The sequence below is a fragment of the Pongo abelii genome, chromosome 8 (genome assembly GCF_028885655.2).
Source record: "Pongo abelii isolate AG06213 chromosome 8, NHGRI_mPonAbe1-v2.0_pri, whole genome shotgun sequence".
NCBI lineage: Eukaryota > Metazoa > Chordata > Mammalia > Primates > Hominidae > Pongo > Pongo abelii.
The window spans coordinates 75,818,356-75,839,726 of record NC_071993.2 but is presented as its reverse complement, the minus strand read 5'-3'; the positions used below and the strand labels follow the sequence as shown (position 1 = coordinate 75,839,726).

The following is a 21,371-nucleotide window of genomic DNA, read 5'->3' as shown; positions in this document are numbered from 1 at the left end:
CTTGGTTGACAAATTCTCCCCAGCTAAACCACACCCTTGATTAACTTCTCTTTATGTCTCTCACATAATACTGTAAAAAATTTCCAGCCAGGCACGGTGGCTCACACCAGTAATCCCAGCACTTTGGGACGCCGAGGCGGGTGGATCACGAGGTCAAGAGATTGAGATCATCCTGGCCAACATGGTGAAACCCTGTCTCTACTAAAAATACAAAAATTAGCTGGGCGTGGTGGTGTGCGGCTGTAGTCCCAGCTACTCGGGGGGCTGAAGCAGGAGAGTCACTTGAACCCAGGAGGCGGAGGTTGCAGTGAGCTGAGATCGTGCCACTGCACTCCAACCTGGTGACAGAGCGAGACTCCGTCTCACCAAAAAAAAAGAAAGAAAAAAAAGAAAATTTCCATGACCACTCCAGCCAAAGTTTATGAATTATTCTCAAGATCCTGCAAATCTGCCATTCTCCTGTATTTAACTTTCCTGGTACCTCTTCACAGAGAATGAGTTTTTTAAAATGATCTTCTGTGGAGATAAATTTGGGGTAAGAGACAACAGGTTTAAGGGCCTCATGCAAAAGGTGGATAGCAGGTACCGTCTTAGGAGGAATTCCAAGGCAAAAATGTTCAGAATAAACTGGCAATAAAATAAAAGGTAGTTAAAATTCTAGGATTCCAGTGTCATCCACAACAAACATGACAGGTAAAATACACTGACAAGTAAGGGGACACAGAAGAAGCCGTCCAGTTCTTTCAGTCTACCCTCTTTCTGTCTGGCTTCTTCATTCTGACTGTAGTTCTGTATTGCATGACTGTTTTATTTTCAAAGAGAAAATAAAAGCAGAGACCAGTTTTACATTAATGTTCCTCACCCATCCACACAGTTGAGGATGCCCACAGCGCCAGTCTGAATACCAAGTTAATAGATGCATATTCTAAAAGGCCTGATTTTTAATTGATATTTTTAAGACACAGTATCATCAAGCAAGATATTTTCAATTCACAAAAATATTGTCCTCCTTCCCACAAATTTTATTCTCAGTTTACTTAGAAATTCAGACACTTCACCATCATCTCATCACTGTTGTGACTGGTGGGAATACCTTCAACAAACACAGATGACAAAACTAAGGTGTGGAAAAACGAAGCACTTAGTATAACATTTCATAATCTCTGACAAATTTACAAGTAATCAATGTACCCGTTTTTCCTTCACTGAACAAAAACAACAAAAAACCCAGAGTCTCCAATGATCTAGTATTCTAGCTCTGATTTCTAGATGGCTAGGCATGAAGCCTGACACTGAATCCTAAGCAACCTGAAATGCAAACAGCCACAACTGCTATGGCCAAACTGCCTGGTGGAAAAATGTCCACACACGACATTCCTTCAAATCTGCATCGTGGTCTGACTCCACTATTTTTCGGGAGTGAAACCACTTGATGTTTCATAATCCGTGGCAACTCTCATTTTTAACACAGCCCATCACAATTCCTAACGTGCGATGCGACAACCACACAAAGGGTGTTTTGCAGCTGCTGGGAGGCAGATCGGTGCTGGGCACCGGCAGTTCCCACGCCGAGGGGCGTTCACACCGCGGCCACGCCCCGGCTGCGCTCCAGGACTCCTCCGGCCCGTACGCGACCCCCAAAACCGGCCGCAGGCGCGCAAGGAGTCCCAGGGCCAGTGCCCGCACCTTGCCGGGGCCTATAGTCCCTTCCCTGCCTCTCTTCCTGCCCCCTCCCCCCAGCAAGGCTGCCCAGAGGCCTGGGGCCCCCCAGGACCATCGCGGCGGGCTCACCCAAGCTCCTGCGCGTCAGCATTCCCCGTCTCCCGCCCTCGGCGTCAGGCACCCAGGCCAAAACCTGAGATGCGTCTTCCCTCCGCCACCCCCAAACCTGAAAAGTCATCGCCCCTCCCCGCCTGCTCCCTGACCCGGGAGTGACACCCTGCCTGGCCCCGTCCTCGCTCCTGGACGCCGTGGCACCTCGAGCCCTCGGCCACTGTGCCTCAGAACCCGGGCGGGAACGGGCCGGAACAAGGGAGGGGGCGCGTTGCCATGACGACCCCGGGAGCCCCTGAGTCCCAGGCAGTCCCCGCCCATCCTGGGTTCGGGCCCCAGTTCCGACTGGCGGCCTCGGCGTCTCCCACAGCTCCCAGTCCACCCCGCCTGGCCGCGGCCCTCAGCCCGGGACTGAGGGCCGAGCGTTCGGTCTCGGCCCGCTCGCCTTACCCATGGCGGCGGCGGCGGCGGCGGCTGCGCGGTCTCGGGCGGAGGTTCCCTCGGCCTGGCCAGCAGCTCCCTCCAGGCGCTCGGCGGCCACCACCGCATCTGCAGCCAGGCCCGCTGCGGCCCACAGCGCCCCCGGCGGCGGGAGGGCGCCCGGGCGGCCCCAGGGGGAGCGGCGCCCCGTGTGGGGCGGGGACCCGCGGAGCCCGCGGCGGGCGGGAGAGCAACCCCGCCGTCTCTAAGCCTCCTCGCATCCGCTGGGACAGCGAGGAGAAGGAAAGGAACGTGAAGGAGACCACATGTGTGAGGAGCCAGAGTGCTGGGCCCTCGGTTCCGTGTCCCGGGGGCTTCGCCGGACCGCGAAGGCCTGATTTCAAGGGGCGGCCGGCCACACGCAAACGTTGCTTCCACCGGGCTGGTGGGGCCTGATCTAACACGCCTGACTACTGCCCATTCACCTTCACAAACACAAAGGGGACCAAAAAATCTGAAGCAATTAACAGTAGGCAGAAACCTACTAAAACTAGTTAGTCCCAAATTACGACTTTTTTTTTGTTTTTTGGGTTTTTTTTTTTTTGAGATCGAGTCTCGCTCGGTCACCAGGCTGGAGTGCAGTGGCGTGATCTCGGCTCACTGCAAACTCTTTCTCCCGGGTTCAAGGGATTCTCCTGCCTCAGCCTCCTGAGTAGCTGGGATGACAGGCGCGCGCCACCTGGCCCAGCTAATTTTTGTATTTTTAGTAAAGACGGGGTTTCACCATGTTGGCTAGGATGGTCTCGATCTCTTCACCTGGTGATCCGCCCATCTCTGCCTCCCAAAGTGCTAGGATCACAGCCCTGAGCCACAGAGCCCGCCCTAAAACAGTTTGGTAAAGCTCGTAACAAAAAGTTAAAGTGAAAAAAGAGAGAAAACAATTCAAAAATATTTCATTATGTGCCACAGCAATATCCACACAAGCACTAAAATTCAGACCTCGGCTGGGTATGGTGGTTCATGCCTGTAATCCCAGCACTTTGAGAGGCTGAGCTGGATAGAGCACGAGGTCAGGAGTTCGAGACCAGCCTGACCAACATGGTGAAACTCCGTCTCTACTAAAAATACAAAATTTAGGCAGACGTGGTGGCACGCGCCTGTAGTCCCAGCTACTCGGGAGGCCAAGGCAGGCGGATCACCCGGTCAGAAGTTCGAGACCAGTCTGGCTAACATGGTGAAACCTCGTCTCTACTAAAAATACAAAAATTAGCCGGGCGTGGTGGCGCATGCCTTAATCCCAAGATTCCGTATCAAAAAAAAAAAAAAAAAAAGTCAGACTTCATCCCTGGATCCATCTTGGTTCACAGTTCCCAGGATTATGAGCCCTAGTCACCGTAAGGGCCAGTAGTGACTCAAGTGGAATTAGATAGGCATATCCTATTAGCTAGAAGAGATTTATTTTTTCAGACAGGGTCTCACTCTTGTGACTCATGCTGGAGTGCAGTGGCACGATCTCAGCTCACTGCAACCTCTGCCTCCCAGGCTCAAGTGATCCTCCCACCTCAGCCTCCCTAGTAGCTGGGACCACAGGCGCTCATTGCCACACCCAGCTAATTTTTTGTATTTTTGTGCTTTTTAATTTTTTTTAAAAGTTACATAATATATGACATATATCTTATGATCCCAGTTTTAGTTTATCAATAAATACAACAATATGAAGGTATATCTATCTATCTATATATATCTATAGATAGACATATATACATAGTTAGAAAAATAAATGCATAGGTAAGAGACTGAGTAAAGTACATGAAAATGTTAATAGTTATGATGTGTGGGTAGGGGCATTGTGATTACTTTTTTCCCTAAACTATTGTGTGTGTGTGTGTGTGTGTGTGTGTGTGTGTTTAGGCTTTTATTTTAGGTTTGAGGATACATGTGAAGGTTGGTTGCATAGGTGAACTCATGTCATGGGGGTTTGTTGTACAGATATTTCATCACCCAGTTAAGTCCAGTATCCGATGGTTATCTTTTCTGCTCCTCTCCCTCCTCCCATCCTCCACCTTCAAGTAGACCCCAGTGTCTGTTGTTCCCTTTTTTTTTTCTTTTTCTTTTTTTTTTAAGACAGGGTTTCACCTTGTTGGCCAGGATGGTCTCGAACTCCTCAGCTCAAGTGATCTACCCTCCTCAGCCTCCCAAAGTGTTGGGATTACAGGCATGAGCAACCACATCTGGCCTTGTTTTTCCCTCCTTTGTGTTCATGAGTTATCATTTAGCTACCATTAATTTTTATTTTATTTTTTGTAGAGATGGGGTCTCACTATGTTGCCCAGGCTGGTCTCAAACTCCTGGCCTCTAGTGATCCTCCTGACTCAACCTTCCAAAGTGCTGGGATTACAGGAATGAGCCACTGTACCCAGCCTACAAGTCACCTTTTCATGAGCAATATGGTCCACTGAATCCAGGTGGACCAGCTTGTCACATCATGCCACAGAACTTTCAGCCATAGCCTTAGCTGACTCAAGACATGATTTTCTTACAATGACAACTGTAATGCTTCTGAACATTTGTATAGCATCTGGAAAATGTTACCACGCTGCAGGGGAAAGGAGATACATATAATGGCCAGGAAAATTGCAGAATTCCTAATCAGAAAATGTGGGTTCTGGCAATGACTTGCCATGGGTCATACGCTAACACAGACTATCTATGATAGGTTCTCTATAGGGTTTAATTCAATTGAGAAAATATCCATTAAAAATATTGATAAATATTAAAGTATCCTACTAATTACAACTGCTCCTTTAAAAAAGCAGTAAACAGGCCGGGTGCAGTGGCCCACGCCTGTAATCTCAGCACTTTGGGAGGCCAAGGTGGGAGGATCACTCAGTCAGGAGTTCGAGACCAGTCTGGCTAACATGGTGAAACCTCGTCTCTACTAAAAATAAATACAAAAATTAGCCAGGCATGGTGGCGCATGCCTGTAATCCCAGCTACCTGGAAGGCTGAGGCAGGAGAATCGCTGGAACCCAGGAGGCAGAGGCTACAGTGATCCAAGATCTCACCACTGCACTCCAGCCTGGGCAACAAAGCGAGACTCCGTCTCAAAAAAAAAAAAAAAATAAAAAGCAGTAAACAGCCAGATGTGGTAACTCATGCCGGTAATCCAAGTATTTTCAAGAGGCTGAGGCAGGAGGATTGCGTGAGGCCTGAAGTTCCAGACTAGCCTGGCCAACATAGCAAGACCCTGTTTGTAAAAACAATTTTTTTTTGGTTAGTTAGCTGGGTGTAGTGGTGTGCACCGGTAGTCCTAGCTACTCAGGAGGCTGTGACAGAAGGACTGCTTGAGGCCAGGAATTTGAGGTTGCAGTGAGCTATGATCCTGCCATGCACTCTTGCCTGGCCAACAGAGACTCCATCTCTTAAAAAAAAATAAAAATGCTATGAAGCTCCATATAGGTACTGTTATAGTACTGTATAAAGATGAAGATAATTCTTTTGGCTGGGAGAAAAATCAGAAAAGGCTTTTTGGAGAAGGTGGCATCTTAAAGTCTTTCTAAGTGGATAGAGATGCCTAAATGGTGATGGAGGAACAGACAGATCTAGAGAGTAGATCAAATGGGAAACAGAATAGGCATGCACAGGAACAGCAAAAATAGTTTCATATGGTTACGACAAATACACAAAGATGCCATTAAAGAATAACCAATATTACAAACCATGGGTTCCAACCTACTAGTGGGACCTGAAAGCAATTTTAACAGGTTGCAATTAGCTTTGTTTTTATTTATTTTTTATTTTATTTTATTTGAGACAGAGTCTCGCTGTCACCCAGGCTGGAGTGCAATGGCATGATCTTGGCTCAGTGCAACCTCCACCTCCACCTGCTTGAATTGGGTTCAAGTGATTCTTGTGCCTCAGCTTCCCGAGTAGCTGGGATTACAGGCGTGCACCACCATGCCCAGCTAACTTTTCTATTTTTAGTAGAGACGGGGTTTTACCATGTTGGCCAGGCTGGTCTCGAACTCCTGACCTCAAGTGATCCGCCCACCTCAACCTCGCAAAGTGCTGGTATTACAGGCATGAGCCACCGTGCCCGGCCACGCTTTGTTTTTAATGGAATAGAGTGGAAGAAATCAGGGTATATCAAATACAGAAAGGGTAAATATTGTTTTATGACAGTATTGTTTCAGATGCATATTCATACACAAATCTACATTGAGTCATGATGTAAAATGGATTTCTTATTGTGGATGTGGTAATTTTGATTTAAATACTAGCCTAGATCATCATAGACCAAACTATGTAATTACTAAAGGATGAGATTACAAATAAATTTCATTTTCTGGCCAGGCACGGTGGCTCATGCTTGTAATCCCAGCACCCTGGGAGGCCGAGGTGGGTGGATCATGAGGTCAGAAGTTCGAGACCAGCCTGGCCAACACAGTGAAACGCCAACTCTACTAAAAATACAAAAATTAGCTGGGCATGGTGGCAGGTGCCTGTAATCCCAGCTACTCAGGAGTCTGAGGCAGGAGAATCGCTTGAACCTGGGAGGTGGAGGTTGCAATGAGCTGAGATTTTGCCACTGCACTCCAGCCTGGGCAACAGAGCTAGACTCCATCTCAAAAAAAAAAAAAACAGAAATTTCATTTTCTAAAATATGTAGTGTTTGAAATTCTTACTAAAATCATGTACTGCTCTGTAATTAGAGGGGGAAAAATGTTTTGGTTTTTTTTTCTTTTGAGACGGAGTTTCACTCTTGTTGCCCAGGCTGGAGTGCAATGGCGCGATCTCAGCTCACTGCAACCTCCGCCTCCTGGGTTCAAGTGATTCTCCTACCTCAGCCTACCTAGTAGCTGGGATTACAGGTGCCCGCCACCACACTTGGCTAATTTTTCTATTTTTAGTAGAGATGGGGTTTCACCATGTTGGCCAGGCTGGTCTCAAACTCCTGACCTCAGTTGATCCACCCGCCTTGGCCTCCCAAAGTGCTGGGATTACAGGCATGAGCCACCGTGCCCAGGCCAAAAATGTTTTAAAGAAAGAAAAATTATGCCAAGATCTTTAAGCTCAGCGAACCATGAGATGATGTCATTTACAGAAATAAGGATCACAGGAGGAAGGCATCACATGAAGATGGAAATTTCCAATTTCTTTGTACTAAGTCTAAAATGTTCACAGAATATTCTGAAGGCATTGGCTGGAAGGCAGCTATATAACTAGAACTTGGAAGACAGGGTGTAGTACAGGGTAAGTAAACAGCCACATGGGTGATGGGTGAAGCCAGTGACTGTCCAAGGAGAAAGAAGAGGACCAAACCAGACTTGGAGCTCTGGGGAAAACCTGCCGTTAGACAGCCAGGAATAGGGAGAAAAGAAAGGAATCAGAGACGGCAGCAAGAGGGAAGTCAGGGGGAAGGGGACAGGAACTCTGAACTGATTCAGGAGAGGGGCCACTGGAACAGCCACATTGTCTTCGCATCGTGGCTTTATACTTTTTTTGTTGTTGTTGTTGTTTTTTGAGATGGAGTCTTGCTCTTGTCACCCAGGCTGGAGTGCAGTGGCGCAATCTCAGCTCACTGCAACCTCCGCCTCCCAGGTTCAAGCGATTCTCCTGTCTGAGCCTCCTGAGTAGCTGGGATTTCAAGCGCCAGCCACCACACCCGGCTAATTTTTTTTGTATTATTAGTAGACAGGGTTTCACCATGTTGGCCAGGCTGGTCTCGAGCTCCTGACCTCAGGTGATCCACCTGCCTCAGCCTCCCAAAGTGCTGGGAATACAGGCATGAGCCACCATGCCCAGCTTCCTAACTCTTTTAAACAATTAAATGGCTAGACTCATCACCAAGACAGATCCAAAAAAAAAAAAAAAAAAAAAGGAAACACAGAACACATCCCCAGGTTCTCTTCTATGGAGCTTTACTTTTCAGGCCATACAAACCTGTAATGAAGCAAAAGGACTTTCTTATTCATTTCATTCCCAGGAACTGAAATTACCATCAGATTCCTTCCTGATTTATACTCTCATTATATCTAATCAATATTTAAGTTTCATCACAGCAACCTTTCCCGTTTGTCCTATCTAATCTATAACCCCTCTCCATGATCAAGCCCATCCTGTGTGCCCTTCATAAATCTCTTTATAATATCAATGCTGCTTGGTTTCAGCTTTCTAGCATGATCAATACTTCACTTGTCACTATTAGAAAACATGCAGCCGGGCGCAGTGGCTCACGCCTGTAATCCCAGCACTTTGGGAGGCCGAGGTGGGTGGATCATGAGGTCAGGAGATCGAGACCATCCTGGCTAACATGGTGAAACCCCATCTCTACTAAAAATACAAAAAAAAAAAAATTAGCTAGGCGTGGTGGCAGGCACCTGTAGTCCCAGCTACTCGGGTGGCTGAGGCAGGAGAATGGCGTGAACCCGGGAGGCGGAGCTTTCAGTGAGCCAAGATCACACCACTGCACTTCAGCTTGGGCAACTCTGTCTCAAAAAAAAAAAAAAAAAAAAAAAAACATGCTAGATAACCCTGAGTTTAATTATTATTCAGTATTAATAATAATTGACACAGTAAGATCCATTAGTAGAAAAAATTTATTAAATAAAAAACTTCAAGTAATAATTTAAAAAAACACATGAGGTAGAAATAAAAATTTTAACATATTTAACATTCATTAAAAAAAACCCTCGAGAAATGGAAGATTTCCAACCCCCAGAAGAATCTGTTACCCCAAGAATCTTTTAACCTTTGTTAAAATCTGTTACTTTTTATATATACAATATAATCACTTTGAGACAATTTTGTTTTACAAAACATCTTTACACAAAAAAGGAGAACTGAGTGATACCCCCAAACATAGGGGCATATGAACATATGTAAAAATAGGAATCAACTTTTTAAATTTATTATCAATTCAGAAAACAAAATTTGTTGCAAAAGATGATGTAAGAATTATTTTCTTTTATATCAAAATCTACTCTAGAATACTGAAATACTGAATACTGAAAACAAAAAAGGGGGATAGTAAGGGAGGATAGAAAATTAACAGGAAGTAATCAATTAATGTCATAAAAGACTAGGTTTAGAGTGAAAACACATCTGATAGCAGAAAAAATCCTAGCAAAATGGGCTTTGGATTAGGGACCTCAAAATACAGAAAAGAATCACACTTGTGTTCTCATCATCACAAGACTGTGCTTAAATGATGAAAACAAATCAAATCCCTTTATCCAGTCTTTCAAATAAAGTTCTTACAATGATATCTACAAAATCAAATTAGTCCTGAAATGTCTGACTTAAAAGTTTAAAGCTCAAAGTCAAAAGTTAATCCATCTTCAAAGCTGGTAAAAATTTATCAAACTCTTTTTCTAGGTCAGGCAAAAATGCACGTATAGAACCCATAAATTTAGACTTTTCACAGTTTTCGGTACACCTGTGCTTAAAAACATAAATACTGCATTAAATTTTGTATGGTGATAGAATTTTCTGTACGGGCACTAGCTAGAGGAGATACTGCCCTAGTAAGAAAAGGCAAGGGAAATAGTGTTTTATTCTCTTTGAAAGTCACCCAATATGTGGCAAAGACTTTCATGTTCTCTTGATGGAAGATCAATGATGTAAAATAAATTAAGGAAGAAATATTTAGCACAACATGGAATGGCATAAATTTATGATGTTATTATTTAACATTTTGTAATCTGACTTACAGGACCACAAAAAAAAATAAGGTTCTTTATGGCATTCAATGAATAATTATGCCCTTAAGCAATAAGAGTTATTTATCTTTTTTTTTGAGATGGAGTTTCACTCTTGTTGCCCAGGCTAGAGTGCAATGGTGTGATCTCGGCTCACTGCAACCTCTGCCTCCCGGGTTCAAGTGATTCTCCTGCCTCAGCCTCCCGAGTGGCTGGGATTACAGGCATGCGCCACCATGCCTGGCTAATTTTGTATTTTTAGTAGAGACAGGGATTCTCCATGTTGGTCAGGCTGGTCTCAAACTCCCAACCTCAGGTAATCCGCCTGTCTCAGCCTCCCAAAGTGCTGGGATTACAAGCGTGAGCCACCGCGCCCGGCCTCAGAGTTATTTATCTTAGCCTACTTCATACCTTCATAAGAAGTATGAAGTTCTTATGAAGCCTAAGAACTTCATACACTGTTTTGTTTTGTTTTGTTTTGTTTTTTGAGACGGAGTCTCGCTCTGCCACCAGGCTAGATCTTGGCTCACTGCAACCTCCGCCTCCCGGGTGCAAGCAATTCTCCTGCCTCAGCATCCCGAGTAGCTGGGACTACAGGCACATGTCACCATGCCCAGCTAATTTTTGTATTTTTAGTAGAGACGGAGTTTCACCATGTTAGCCAGGATGGTCTCAATCTCAACCTCGCGATCCACCTGCTTCGGCCTCCCAAAGTGCTAGGATTACAGGCGTGAGCCACTGGGCCCAGCCCATACACATTTTTAAAAAACGATTTATCTTAAGGCCAGGTGCAGTGGCTCACCTCCTCTCTATTAAAAATTTTTAAAAAATTAGCCAGGCATGGTGGTACATACCTGTGGTCCCAGATACTCGGAAAGGTAAGGTGGGAGGACTATTTGAGTCCAGGAGGTCAAGGCTGTAGTGAGCAGTGATCCCGTCACTACACTCCAGCCTGAGTGAAGTTAGGCACCACTTCTTGGGGAAAAAAAAGGCTGAGTGTGGTGGCTGACACCTGTAATCCCAGCACTTTGGGAGGAGGCGAGTGAATCACTTGAGCCCAGGTGTTCAAAACCAGCCTGGGCAACATGGTGAAACCCTGTCTTTACAAAAAAATACAAAAATTATCTGGGCATGGTGGCATGCACCTGTGGGCCCAGCTACTGGGGAGGCTGAGGTAGGAAGGTCACTTTAGCCTGCGAGATTGAGGGTGCAGTGAGCTCTGATCATATCACTGCACTGCAGCCTGGGTGACAAAGCAAGGCCCTGTATATAAAATAAATAATACTCCATTTTAATCTAATCATTTGTTCTGGATTAAAAAAGGGTTATGGGCTGGGGGCCGTGGCTCACATCTGTAATCACAGCACTTTGTGAGGCCTAGGTGGGAGGATTGCTTGAGCCCAGGAGTTCAAGACCAGCTTACGCAACATAGTGAGAGCTTTAATTTAAACAAGTAAATAAATACTCACAACAGTGCAATCAAATGTGACCATATACAGAAGAAAAAGGATATTAATTTTTCTGAGTTTAAATGATTAAGCAGCTTCTCCAAAGGAGGATAGCAGTTTAGTGAGGGCACACACCCCAGAAGAATCAGTTTATGTTTGGCTCTGGTTATAGCAACATTAAGACGTCGCCAATCTTTCAAGAGTTCACCAACCTGTAAGAAATATAATTTTCAATTATTCAAGTTCAAAGGAATGGTTAAATATATTACAACACATCCCTACACAATGGACACCTGTGCAAATTTAAGAATAGAATGAGACCAGGTGTAGTGGCTCATGCCTGTAATCCCAGTACTTTGGGAGGCCAAGGCAGGTGGATCACTGGAGACCAGAAGTTCAAGACCAGCCCGTGCAACACAGTGAGACCCCATCTCTACAAAATATACAAAAATCAGCCAGACGTGGTGGTGTGCACCTATGGTCCCAGCTACTCAGGAGGCTGAGATGAAAGGATCACTGAGTCAGGGCTGCTTGAGCCCAGGAAGTCAAGGATGCAGAGCCATAACCATGCCTCCACACTCCGACCTGACCTCTCAAAAAAAAAAAAGACTATCTGAGGCAAGAACTGAGTAGATGAGGGATGGAGTACAAAGGAAACCTTTTATTATGTATATTTTAAAACCATATGGATGTATTATACAGTTGAGAAAAATGAACTAAGGAGAAGTAAAAATAAGAAAACCAAAAAAAAAAAAACTATTTGGGAGGACAAGGTGGGAGGATTGCTAGAGCTCGGGAGTTGCCCACAAGCCTGGGCAACATGGCTCTCTACAAAAAATACAAAACTTAATTGGGTATGGTGGCACATGCCTATAATTCCAGCTACTCAGGAGGCTGAGATGGGAGAATCACTGAGCCAGGGAGGTGGATATTACAGTGAGCCGAGATTGTGCCATTGCACTCCAGTCTGGGTAACAGAGCCAGATCTCATCTCAAAAAAAAAAAATCAAACCTGAATTGTCTATAAATTTGAAAGTATACAAGGAAGATTTTATATTAAACAGGCCTCAATTACAACAGCCAAGGGGTGGAAGCAACCATTCCATCTGACAGATGAATGGATAAATAAAATGTGGTATATAGAGACAATGGAATATTATTCAGTCTTAAAAAGGAAGGAAATCCTGTCGCATGCTACAACAGGATGAACTAGCTGGCTAAGTGAAATAAGGTAGTCACAAAAAGATAAATGCTGTACGATTCTACTTATATGAGGTACTTAGATTAGTCAAATTCAGAGATAGAATGTAGAATGGTGGTTACAGGTGCTGGGGAAGAAGAAAATGGGTGGTTAATCATGAATACAGAGTTTTAGGTTTGAAAATGAAAAGGTTCCAGAGATCTGTTGAACAACAGTGTGAATGCACTCAACGCTAATTAAACCGTACACCTAAAAATGGTAAGATGGGCCGGGCATGGTGGCTCACGCCTGGAATCCCAGTACTTTGGGAGGCCGAGGCAGGCGGATCATCTGACCTCAGGAGTTTGAGACCAGCCTGGACAATATGGTGAAACCCCATCTCTACAAAAGTACAAAAATTAGCCAGGCAAGATGGCAGATGCCTGTAATCCCAGCTACTTGGGAGGCTGAGACGCAAGAGTCACTTGAACCTGGGAGGCGAAGGTTGCAGTGAGCCGAGATCGCACTACTGCACTCCAGCCTGGGCAACAAGAGGAAACGCCGTCTCAAAAAAAAAAAAAAAAGTAAGATGTATGTTTTATGTGTTCTTTTAAACCACAATTTCATTTTCTTTAAAAAAAAAAAACAAAAAAAACAGAATACATCTGCAGAACGTGCAGTTTTGTTACATAGGTATACATGTGCCATGGCGGTTTGCTGCACCTGTTGACCCATCCGCTAAGTTCCTGCCCCTCACCCCCAACCCCCTAAAGGCCATGGTGTATATTGTTCCCTTCTCTGTGTCCACATGTTCTCAATGTTAAACCCCATTTTTTTTTTTTTTTTTTTTTTTTTTTGAGACAGAGTCTTGCTCTGTCGCCCAGGCTGGAGTCAATGGTGCAATCTCGGCTCATTGCAACCTCCACCTCCTGGGTTCAAGCAATTCTCCTACCTCAGCCTCCCAAGTAGCTGGGATTACAGGCGCCTGCCACCACGCCCGGCTAGTTTTTGTATTTTTAGTAGAGACAGGGTTTCACCATGCTGTCCAGGCTGGTCTCAAACTCCTGACCTCAGGTGATCCACCCGCCTTGGCCTCCCAGGGGGCTGGGATTACAGGTGTGAGCCACCGCGCCTGGCCCACAATTTTTAAAGAGAGAGAAATGCCCCAAATGAATCAGTAGCAAACACAATTAACTCACAGTTCCATCCTTATTACTTCTAACAAAAGATACTAGGACAATACTTTTGTCCCTTCCTTGGTATTTGTCTACTGTATTAACTTCGACCATCCCAATAGAAGAACGTGCCAATAAATCATTGATGATCTTTAATTGCTGCCTGTACGGTGCAATAATACCAATATCAGAGGGACTGCATCCAGCCTAAATAGAAAAAGACACAATTTAAAAGAAAGAAATCCTGATTAAGTTAAACTTTTCTGAATTTAATGATTAAATGTTTACATTATGTGCCCAACTGATGTTTATAACAAACTTTCCTATCTCAAAGACTGAATACAATTACTCAATTTGCTCTAAATCTGTCCATATTTCCCATGATGAAATAATTCCTTAGACATTCCTCCCTTAATTTTTAGTTTCATGAGAACGTAATGGATTATATGCCACTAAAACAGTGCACACACACACACACACAGTACAAAGAAATACATTTCACCTTCTGCTCTTTCACAGAAAAATTTCCAATTCCTAATCACTACAACATAGTATTGTCTCAATTAGAATTAGCTGACATTACAAAAAGTTATTATCGTAAAGGCAAACTCCAAATGTCATTATAAAATATTACATGTCTTAGATACATTTTCTCAAAATAAAAATAATGGGGCTTCAATCCCCCCCTTATCTTAATAAACGAGAGTTAATGCCAGATTGTAAGTGTCTTACAGTCTAATATTCTATTATTCTGCACTTTAATATTTGTTAGCTTTGAAAATTCTAAATTACCTTAACAAAAATGGAGGTTAGGAAAACTGTGAGTTTGGCTTCTGTTACATTGCTCACACCACCTTTTTCAACTTGTTCTGGCGCTGGAACCTAAGTGGAAAAATATACAGCCTGCTGATAATGCAATCTCTAAAGAGTACTGTAAGTACGCAAGTGGCCATAAAGACTATACTACCGATTTGGAGATGAAAAATAGCTTTGTCTAAAAGATGAAGGTGAAAGAATCAACAAAAACGAATGATATCAATATTAGTCACTTTCAGAAAGCCACGCAGAGGGCACCTATCTTAAACATGCTACGATTGAGGCTAAAATACCTACGAAAGCTGATCACACACTGAGCTTCACATACTTTACTTTGTTATCCCCCATTTTACAGGAATCAAAGGTAGAAAAGAATAAGTAACTTTCCCAAGGCCTCACAATAAACTGTGGCACTACTATTTGAACTTAGGGTGGCCGGGCGCAATGGCTCACACCTGTAATCCCAGCACTTTGGGAGGCCGAGGCAGGTGGATCACAAGGTCAGGAGGTCGAGACCAGCCTGGCCAACACGGTGAAACCCCGTCTCTACTAAAAATACAAAAATTAGCTGGGCGTGGTGGTGCGTGCCTGTAATCCTAGCTACTCAGGAGGCTGAGGAAGGAGAATTGCTTGAATCTGGCAGTCGGAGGTTGCAGTGAGCTGACACAGTACCACTGCACTCCAGCCTGGGGGTCAGAGTGAGACTCCGTCTCAGAATCAAACAAACAAACAAACTTAGATCTGGGTCGTATATCTGTGCTCTTTCCATTTTCTTGTCCCCTTTTATATATATAATGGAGCAGATAAAACTGCTGCCCTACCTCCTGATACATCTCTTCAAAGACTACTTTCCTCCTACATCATCCCTAAGCAACCTTGACTTTTTTTTTTTTTTTGAGACACCAGGAGATTGCACCACTGCACTCCAGCCTGGGAGACAGAGCAAGACTCCATCTTAAAAAAACAAAAACAAAAAAGTTGTTGTGCAGATTTCTGTTTAATGATTGGTTTGTAAAAAGGTCTTCATGTGCATATGTAGGGGAGGGAGGTTATGAGAAACCTCTGTACTTTCCACATAATTTTGCTATGAACCTAAAACTGCTCTAAAAAATAAAGCCCTTTTTTTTTTTTTTTGAGATGGAGTTTCACTCTGTCACCCAGGTTGGAGTGCAGTGGCGCGATCTCGGCTCACCGCAACCTCCGCCTCCCAGGTTCAAGCGATTCTCCTGCCTCAGCCTCCCAAGTAGCTGAGACTACAGGCGCACCACCACACCCAGTTAAGTTTTGCATTTTTAGTAGAGACGGGGTTTCGCCATGTTGGTCAGACATGTTGGGGTCTGTCTCGAACTCCTGACCCCAGGTGATCCACCCCCCTCGGCCTCCCAAAGTGCTGGGATTACAGGCGTGAGCCACTGTGCCCGGGTTTAAAGTCTGTTTTTTAAAAAGTCTTTAAAAGGACATCAATTTATTAAACCCTCGGTCCATTTGTAAACCCAGCCCTTTGATAGCATCAGTGCCATTTCCTTTTCTAGGAAATAGAATTATACCCTTGAGTTCACTTTGTGGCTTTCCTTCTTCAAAAGTCAATTTTGACATCTACTGACCTCCAGAATAAACCTCCTCCAAAAAATACTGGGCCTATAGAAAGAAAGACTATTTTGGGCCGGGCACAGTGCCTCACACCTATAATCCCACCACTCTGGGAGGCTGAAGCAGGCGGATCATTTGAAGCCAGGAGTTCAAGACCAGCCTGGCCAACATGGTGAAACCCTGTCTGTACTAAAAATACAAAATTAGCTTGGTGTGGTGGTGGGTGCCTGTAATCCCAGCTACTTGGGTGGCTGAGGCAGGAGAATCGCTTGAATCCGGGAGGAGGAAGTTGCAGTGAGCCGAGATCACGCCACTTGGGCAACAGAGCAAGACTCCGTCTCAAAAAAAGAAAAAGAAAAAGAAAGGAAAAACAAAGAAAAGACTATTTTGGGTTGAAGTATGAGAAGTACATTAGTTTTGCCTTTTTTTTCCCCCCGAGATGGGAATCTTGCTCTGTCACCCAGGCTGGAGTGCAGCGGCGCGATCTCAGCTCACTGCAACCTCCGCCTCCCAGGCTGAAGCAATTCTCATGCCTCAGCCTCCTGAGTAGCTGGGATTACAGGCGCCCACCACCATGCCCAGCTACTTTTTATATTTTTAGTAGAGACAGGGTTTCACCATGTTGGCCAGGCTGGTCTTGAATTCCTGACCTTGTGATCTGCCTGCCTTGGCCTCCCAAAGTGCTGGGATTACAGGTGTGAGCCACCACACCCAGCCTAGTTTTGCCTTTTAACTGATAAGCTCTAATTAGGGCATGTGCTAATGAAAACTGAGAAATTTAAATAATAGGACAAAATGAGGAAAAACTAAAGAGAAATTTTTTTTTTTTTTTTACCTTGTCTGTATTAAGGAAACAAACAGGATTGTTGGGTTCAAATACTCCCATCAACCAAGGATTATCAGAATAGTCAGCATAAAATTCCAGTTCCAGCTTCACATCTTTAAAGTGAGGTAGTTTTATCACTGCATTGGCCACTTTGTCTGATCCACACTCCAGCTTGCCCTCATAGGTCAGCTTATTACTTAAGGACATAATTTTACTAAGGGAATTACAAAAGATAACTTTAGTTTTGGTAGATGGAAACAAACATGAAAACCACTCCTAGCTAACACTGTTACAAATACCTGTTCATTCTGTACTGCACGGTTAACTGTACAACAGCACTCTTATTCTGCTCCAGCCTCTTGAATAAGCTTTCACTCATGCCAAGAGCTCTGTCAATAAATCAGATTCAGGTTTATCAGTGTACTAAATCTGTTCCTTGAAAATAATCTAGTTTAAAATTAACACTTAAATATCTGCCTACCTTGCTTCACGGTTTAGCACCAGGGGAGGAAGCTGCTGATGGTCCCCAACTAACACAAATCTCCGTGAAAAAAAAAGGGGGCCCAGACAAATTGGTTGGCTAATTTGAGAGGCTTCATCCACAATACAAAAATCAAAAATTTTACGGGAAAATATTGGATGGTTTATTCCCATACATGTTGTTGCAACTATAAGCTAAAAACAAGGAAAACAGATCAGTTATTTAATACGTAAAAGAAATGTACTTTTGTTTCTGTCATTTTTTAAATGAAAAGATCAAAAGGTTTTTGTTCTATGGCATCAGGAATCCTTCAATATTATTTAATTCTGAAATATTTATAGCATGCAAATTTTAATTTTTTTTCTACAAATTAAAAATAATCGAGTAAACTTTCCAGACACTATTGAACAATGCTCACATTTGGATATTTCCCAATGGGAATCTGGAACATTCAAGAGGTAATAAGTTAGTTCGTTTTTTGTTTGTTTGTTTGTTTTTTTAATGTCAACCAGGACTTTGCTTCTGGGAAGATGGAGTACTTTTCCTTATTCTTTCCACAAACGACAAATAAAATCCCTAGGCATTATATATATAAAATAAACAAAAGAAGACTCTGAAAGGTGGAGAGAAGGCAGACCAGCTAGGGAGCTCAGGACCAAAGAAACAACACAGTAGTTGATTCCCTGGGCTTTCTTTTGCCTCATAGATCCCAGATTTGGAACTGAAGGAGCCACAGCACACCAGTGGGTACTAAAAACAGCTGCAACCAAAGTCTGTTCTCTCTAGCTGAAGGAACAGGAAAGGGAAAGCCTAGCTAGACAGAAAACTTTCACACAGTAACTACTCTAGCCAAATATCACTGGAAAAAAAGTACAGCCCCACAACCACAGACACCAGCAAACACAGAGGAGGGCAGATCTCTGCCCTTCTCAAGGCTGTAACAAGGTGCCCCACACCCCACCAGGCTGGTGTCAGAGAAAGCCAAGTACGGAGTCAGGTCTTTCATGCCCGATGACTGGTAACTGGCACCAACCCCATATGTTAGTAGAGACCACATCAGAAGCCTAGACTTCCACCCCAACCAAGCAGGCCCAGCGGTAACGAGGAACCTCCCACTTTGGTCAAAGAAGGCTGAGTGGGAAACCCAGACTTCGACTCCCACCTGGCAGGAATGAGCTGGTACCCTCTCTTCCCCTACCACGGCAGTGTGAGAGGAAGCCAGCTAAAACAGAAGTTTTCAGTAACAATAAAATATGCTCGTTTCAATTAAAAAAAATCAATCAAAACAAGACGAACCAGGAAAATCTCAAACTCAATGAAAACAGACGACAATCCATAAATGCCAACACCAGAATGAGAGATGTCAGAACTATCTGACCAAGATTTTAAAGCAGCCATGGTAACAACATTTAATGAGTGATTATGAACACGCTTGAATATGAACCAAAAAACAAAGTCTCAGCCAAGAAATAGAAAGAATAAAATGGAAATTTTAGAACTAAAAATATGATAACTGGGCCAGGTACAGTGGCTCACGCCTGTAATCCCAACACTTTGGGAGGCCAAGGTGGGCAGATGGCTGGAGCTCAGGAGTTCGACACCAGCCCAAGCAAGATGGCGAAAACCAGTCTCTTCAAAAAATACAAAAATAAGCTGAGTATGGTGGCATATACCCATAGTCCCACGTACTTGGAGGGCTGAGGCAGGAGGATCACTTGAGCCAAGGAGGTCGAGTCTGCAGTGAGCCATGATCATACCACTGCACTCCAGCCTGGGTGACAAAGTGAGTCACTGTCTCAAAAAAAAAAAACCAAAACAGGCCTGAGGCCGCTGCTAGCCGGAGTGTCACCATGAAGTTCAATCCCTTCATGAACTCGGACCGCAGCAAAAACTGCAAACATCACTTCAATGCCCCCTTGCACGTGCACAGGAAGATCATGTCATCCCTGCTCTCCAAGGAGCTGTGGCAGAAGTACAATGTCCGCTCCACGCCCATCCGCAAGGATGACGAGGTCCAGGTAGTTCAAGGACACTACAAAGGTCAGCAAATTGGCAAGGTAGTCCAGGTGTACAGAAAGAAAGATGTCATCTACATCGAGTGGGTGCAGCATGAGCAGGCCAACAGCACAACCGTCCATGTGGGTACTCACCCAAGCAGGGTGGTTATCACCAGGCTAAATCTCAACAAGGATCGGAAAAAAATTATTGAACACAAAGCCAAGTCTTGACAAGTCAGAAAAGAGAAAGGCAAATATAAGGAGGAACTTATTGAGAAAATGCAGGAATAAATATAACCTGTTGTGCAACCATGGTTTAACTGAGATTTTTAGGCTAGTGTGTGTTTCTCTGGAACTTTTCAGAATGTCTCTGGAACATTTCTTTTTCTTTTTTTTTTTTTTTTGAGATGGAGTCTTGCTCTGTAGCCCGGGCTGGAGTGCAGTGGCATGATCTCAGCTCACTGCAACCTCCGCCTCCCAGGTTCAAGCGATTCTCCTGCCTAAACCTCCTGAGTAGCTGGGATTACAGGTGCCCGCCACCATGCCCGGCTAATTTTTTGTATTTTTAGTAGAGACGGGGTTTCACTATGTTGGCCAGGCTGGTCTCAAACACCTGACCTTGTGATCCACCCGCCTCGGTGTCCCAAAGTGATGGGATTACAGGCATGAGCCACTGGGCCCGGCCATGTTTGTGTTCTTTTTTTTTTTTTTTTTTTTTGAGATGGGAGTCTCGCTGTCTCCCAGGCTGGAGTACAGTGGTGGCGATCTTGGCTCACCGCAAGCTCCGCCTCCTGGGTTCACGCCATTCTCCTGCCTCAGCCTCCCGAGTAGCTGGGACTACAGGTGCCCGCCACCATACCTGGCTAATTTTTTGTATTTTTAGTAGAGACGGGGTTTCACCATGTTAGCCAGGATGGTCTCGATCTCCTGACCTCATGATCTGCCCGCCTCAGCCTCCCAAATCTTCCTCTGTCACCTAGGCTGGAGTGCAATGGCCCGATCTTGGCTCACTGTAACCTCTGCCTCCCAGGTTCGAATGGTTCTCATGCCTCAGCTTCCCAAGTAGCTGGGACTACAGGCATGCACTACCATGCCTGGTTAATTTTTTGTATTTTTATTAGAGACAGGGTTTCGCTGTGGTGGCCAGGCTGGTCTTGAACTCCTGGCCTCAAATGATTCACCCATCTTGGCCTCCCAAAGTGCTGGGATTACAGGTGTGAGACACAGCGCCTGGCCTGGTATTCTGTTTTTTGGGTTTTTGGGGTTTTTTTGGGTTTTTTTTGGAATTATGAAGCATTTCCCATTTTTATTTATAAAATTATTAATTAAAATTGCAAAAGTAGATTTACAGAGCCTCAGGTAACAAAACAGGAAATGAAATGTTCCAGAGATGGCTGGGCGCAGTGTCTCACGCCTGTAATCCCAGCACTTTGGGAGGCTGAGGTGGGCAGATCACCTGAGGTCAGAAGTTTGAGAGCAGCCTGGCCAACACAGCGAAGCCTCATCTCTACTAAAAATACAAAAATTAGCCAGGCACGGTGGCTCATGCCTGTAGTCCCAGCTACTTGAAAGGCTGAGGCAGGAGAATCACTTGAACCTGGGAGGCAGAGGTTGCAGTAAGTGGAGATCACACCACTGCACTCCAGCCTGGGTGACACAGTAAGAGTCCATCTCAAAAAATAAATAAATAGGCCAGGCGCAGTGGCTCACACCTGTAATCCCAGCACTTTGAGAGGCTGAGGCGTGCGGATCACAAGGTCGGGAGATCGAGACCATGCTGGCTAACACGGTGAAACCCCGTCTCTACTAAAAAAAATACAAAAAATTAGCCGGGCGTGGTGGCGGGCACCTGTAGTCCCAGCTACTTGGGAGGCTGAGGCAGGAGAATGGCCTGAACCTGGGAGGCGGAGCTTGCAGTGAGCCGAGATGGCGCCACTGCACTCCAGCCTGGGGGACAAAGCGAGA

At 44.6% G+C, this 21,371-nt stretch overlaps 3 protein-coding genes across 7 annotated transcripts in view; 1 reads left to right on the top strand and 2 right to left on the bottom strand.

Moving 5' to 3' along the window:
- RUFY2 (RUN and FYVE domain containing 2) overlaps positions 1 to 2,337 on the bottom strand; it is a gene marked incomplete at its 5' end in the record, with an annotated part of 64,180 nt that extends 61,843 nt beyond the window's left edge. The window contains 1 exon segment of the mRNA NM_001133232.1: positions 2,224 to 2,337. Within this exon segment, the coding sequence (NP_001126704.1) occupies positions 2,224 to 2,227 (4 nt within the window).
- A 6,437-nt stretch (positions 2,338 to 8,774) lies between these two features.
- The window catches only part of DNA2 (DNA replication helicase/nuclease 2), a 57,406-nt gene continuing 44,809 nt past the window's right edge, over positions 8,775 to 21,371 (bottom strand). For 4 of the 5 annotated variants that reach the window (XM_054523366.2, XM_054523365.2, XM_024253493.3 and 1 more), the window contains 7 exons: positions 17,410 to 17,603; positions 17,228 to 17,317; positions 16,938 to 17,142; positions 14,489 to 14,578; positions 13,721 to 13,903; positions 11,407 to 11,553; positions 8,775 to 9,815 (listed from right to left, as the gene is read on the bottom strand). In XM_054523366.2, the coding sequence (XP_054379341.2) occupies positions 9,747 to 9,815; positions 11,407 to 11,553; positions 13,721 to 13,903; positions 14,489 to 14,578; positions 16,938 to 17,142; positions 17,228 to 17,317; positions 17,410 to 17,603 (978 nt within the window). In that variant the 3' untranslated portion in view covers positions 8,775 to 9,746. The remainder of the gene's footprint in view (positions 9,816 to 11,406; positions 11,554 to 13,720; positions 13,904 to 14,488; positions 14,579 to 16,937; positions 17,143 to 17,227; positions 17,318 to 17,409; positions 17,604 to 21,371) is intronic. The other variant, XM_054523368.2, reaches the window with a different exon arrangement.
- On the top strand, positions 19,260 to 19,637 carry LOC100441088 (ribosomal protein uL24-like). Its single transcript, XM_054523384.1, has one exon. It carries the CDS (start codon positions 19,260 to 19,262, stop codon positions 19,635 to 19,637), a length of 378 nt encoding a protein of 125 aa, XP_054379359.1.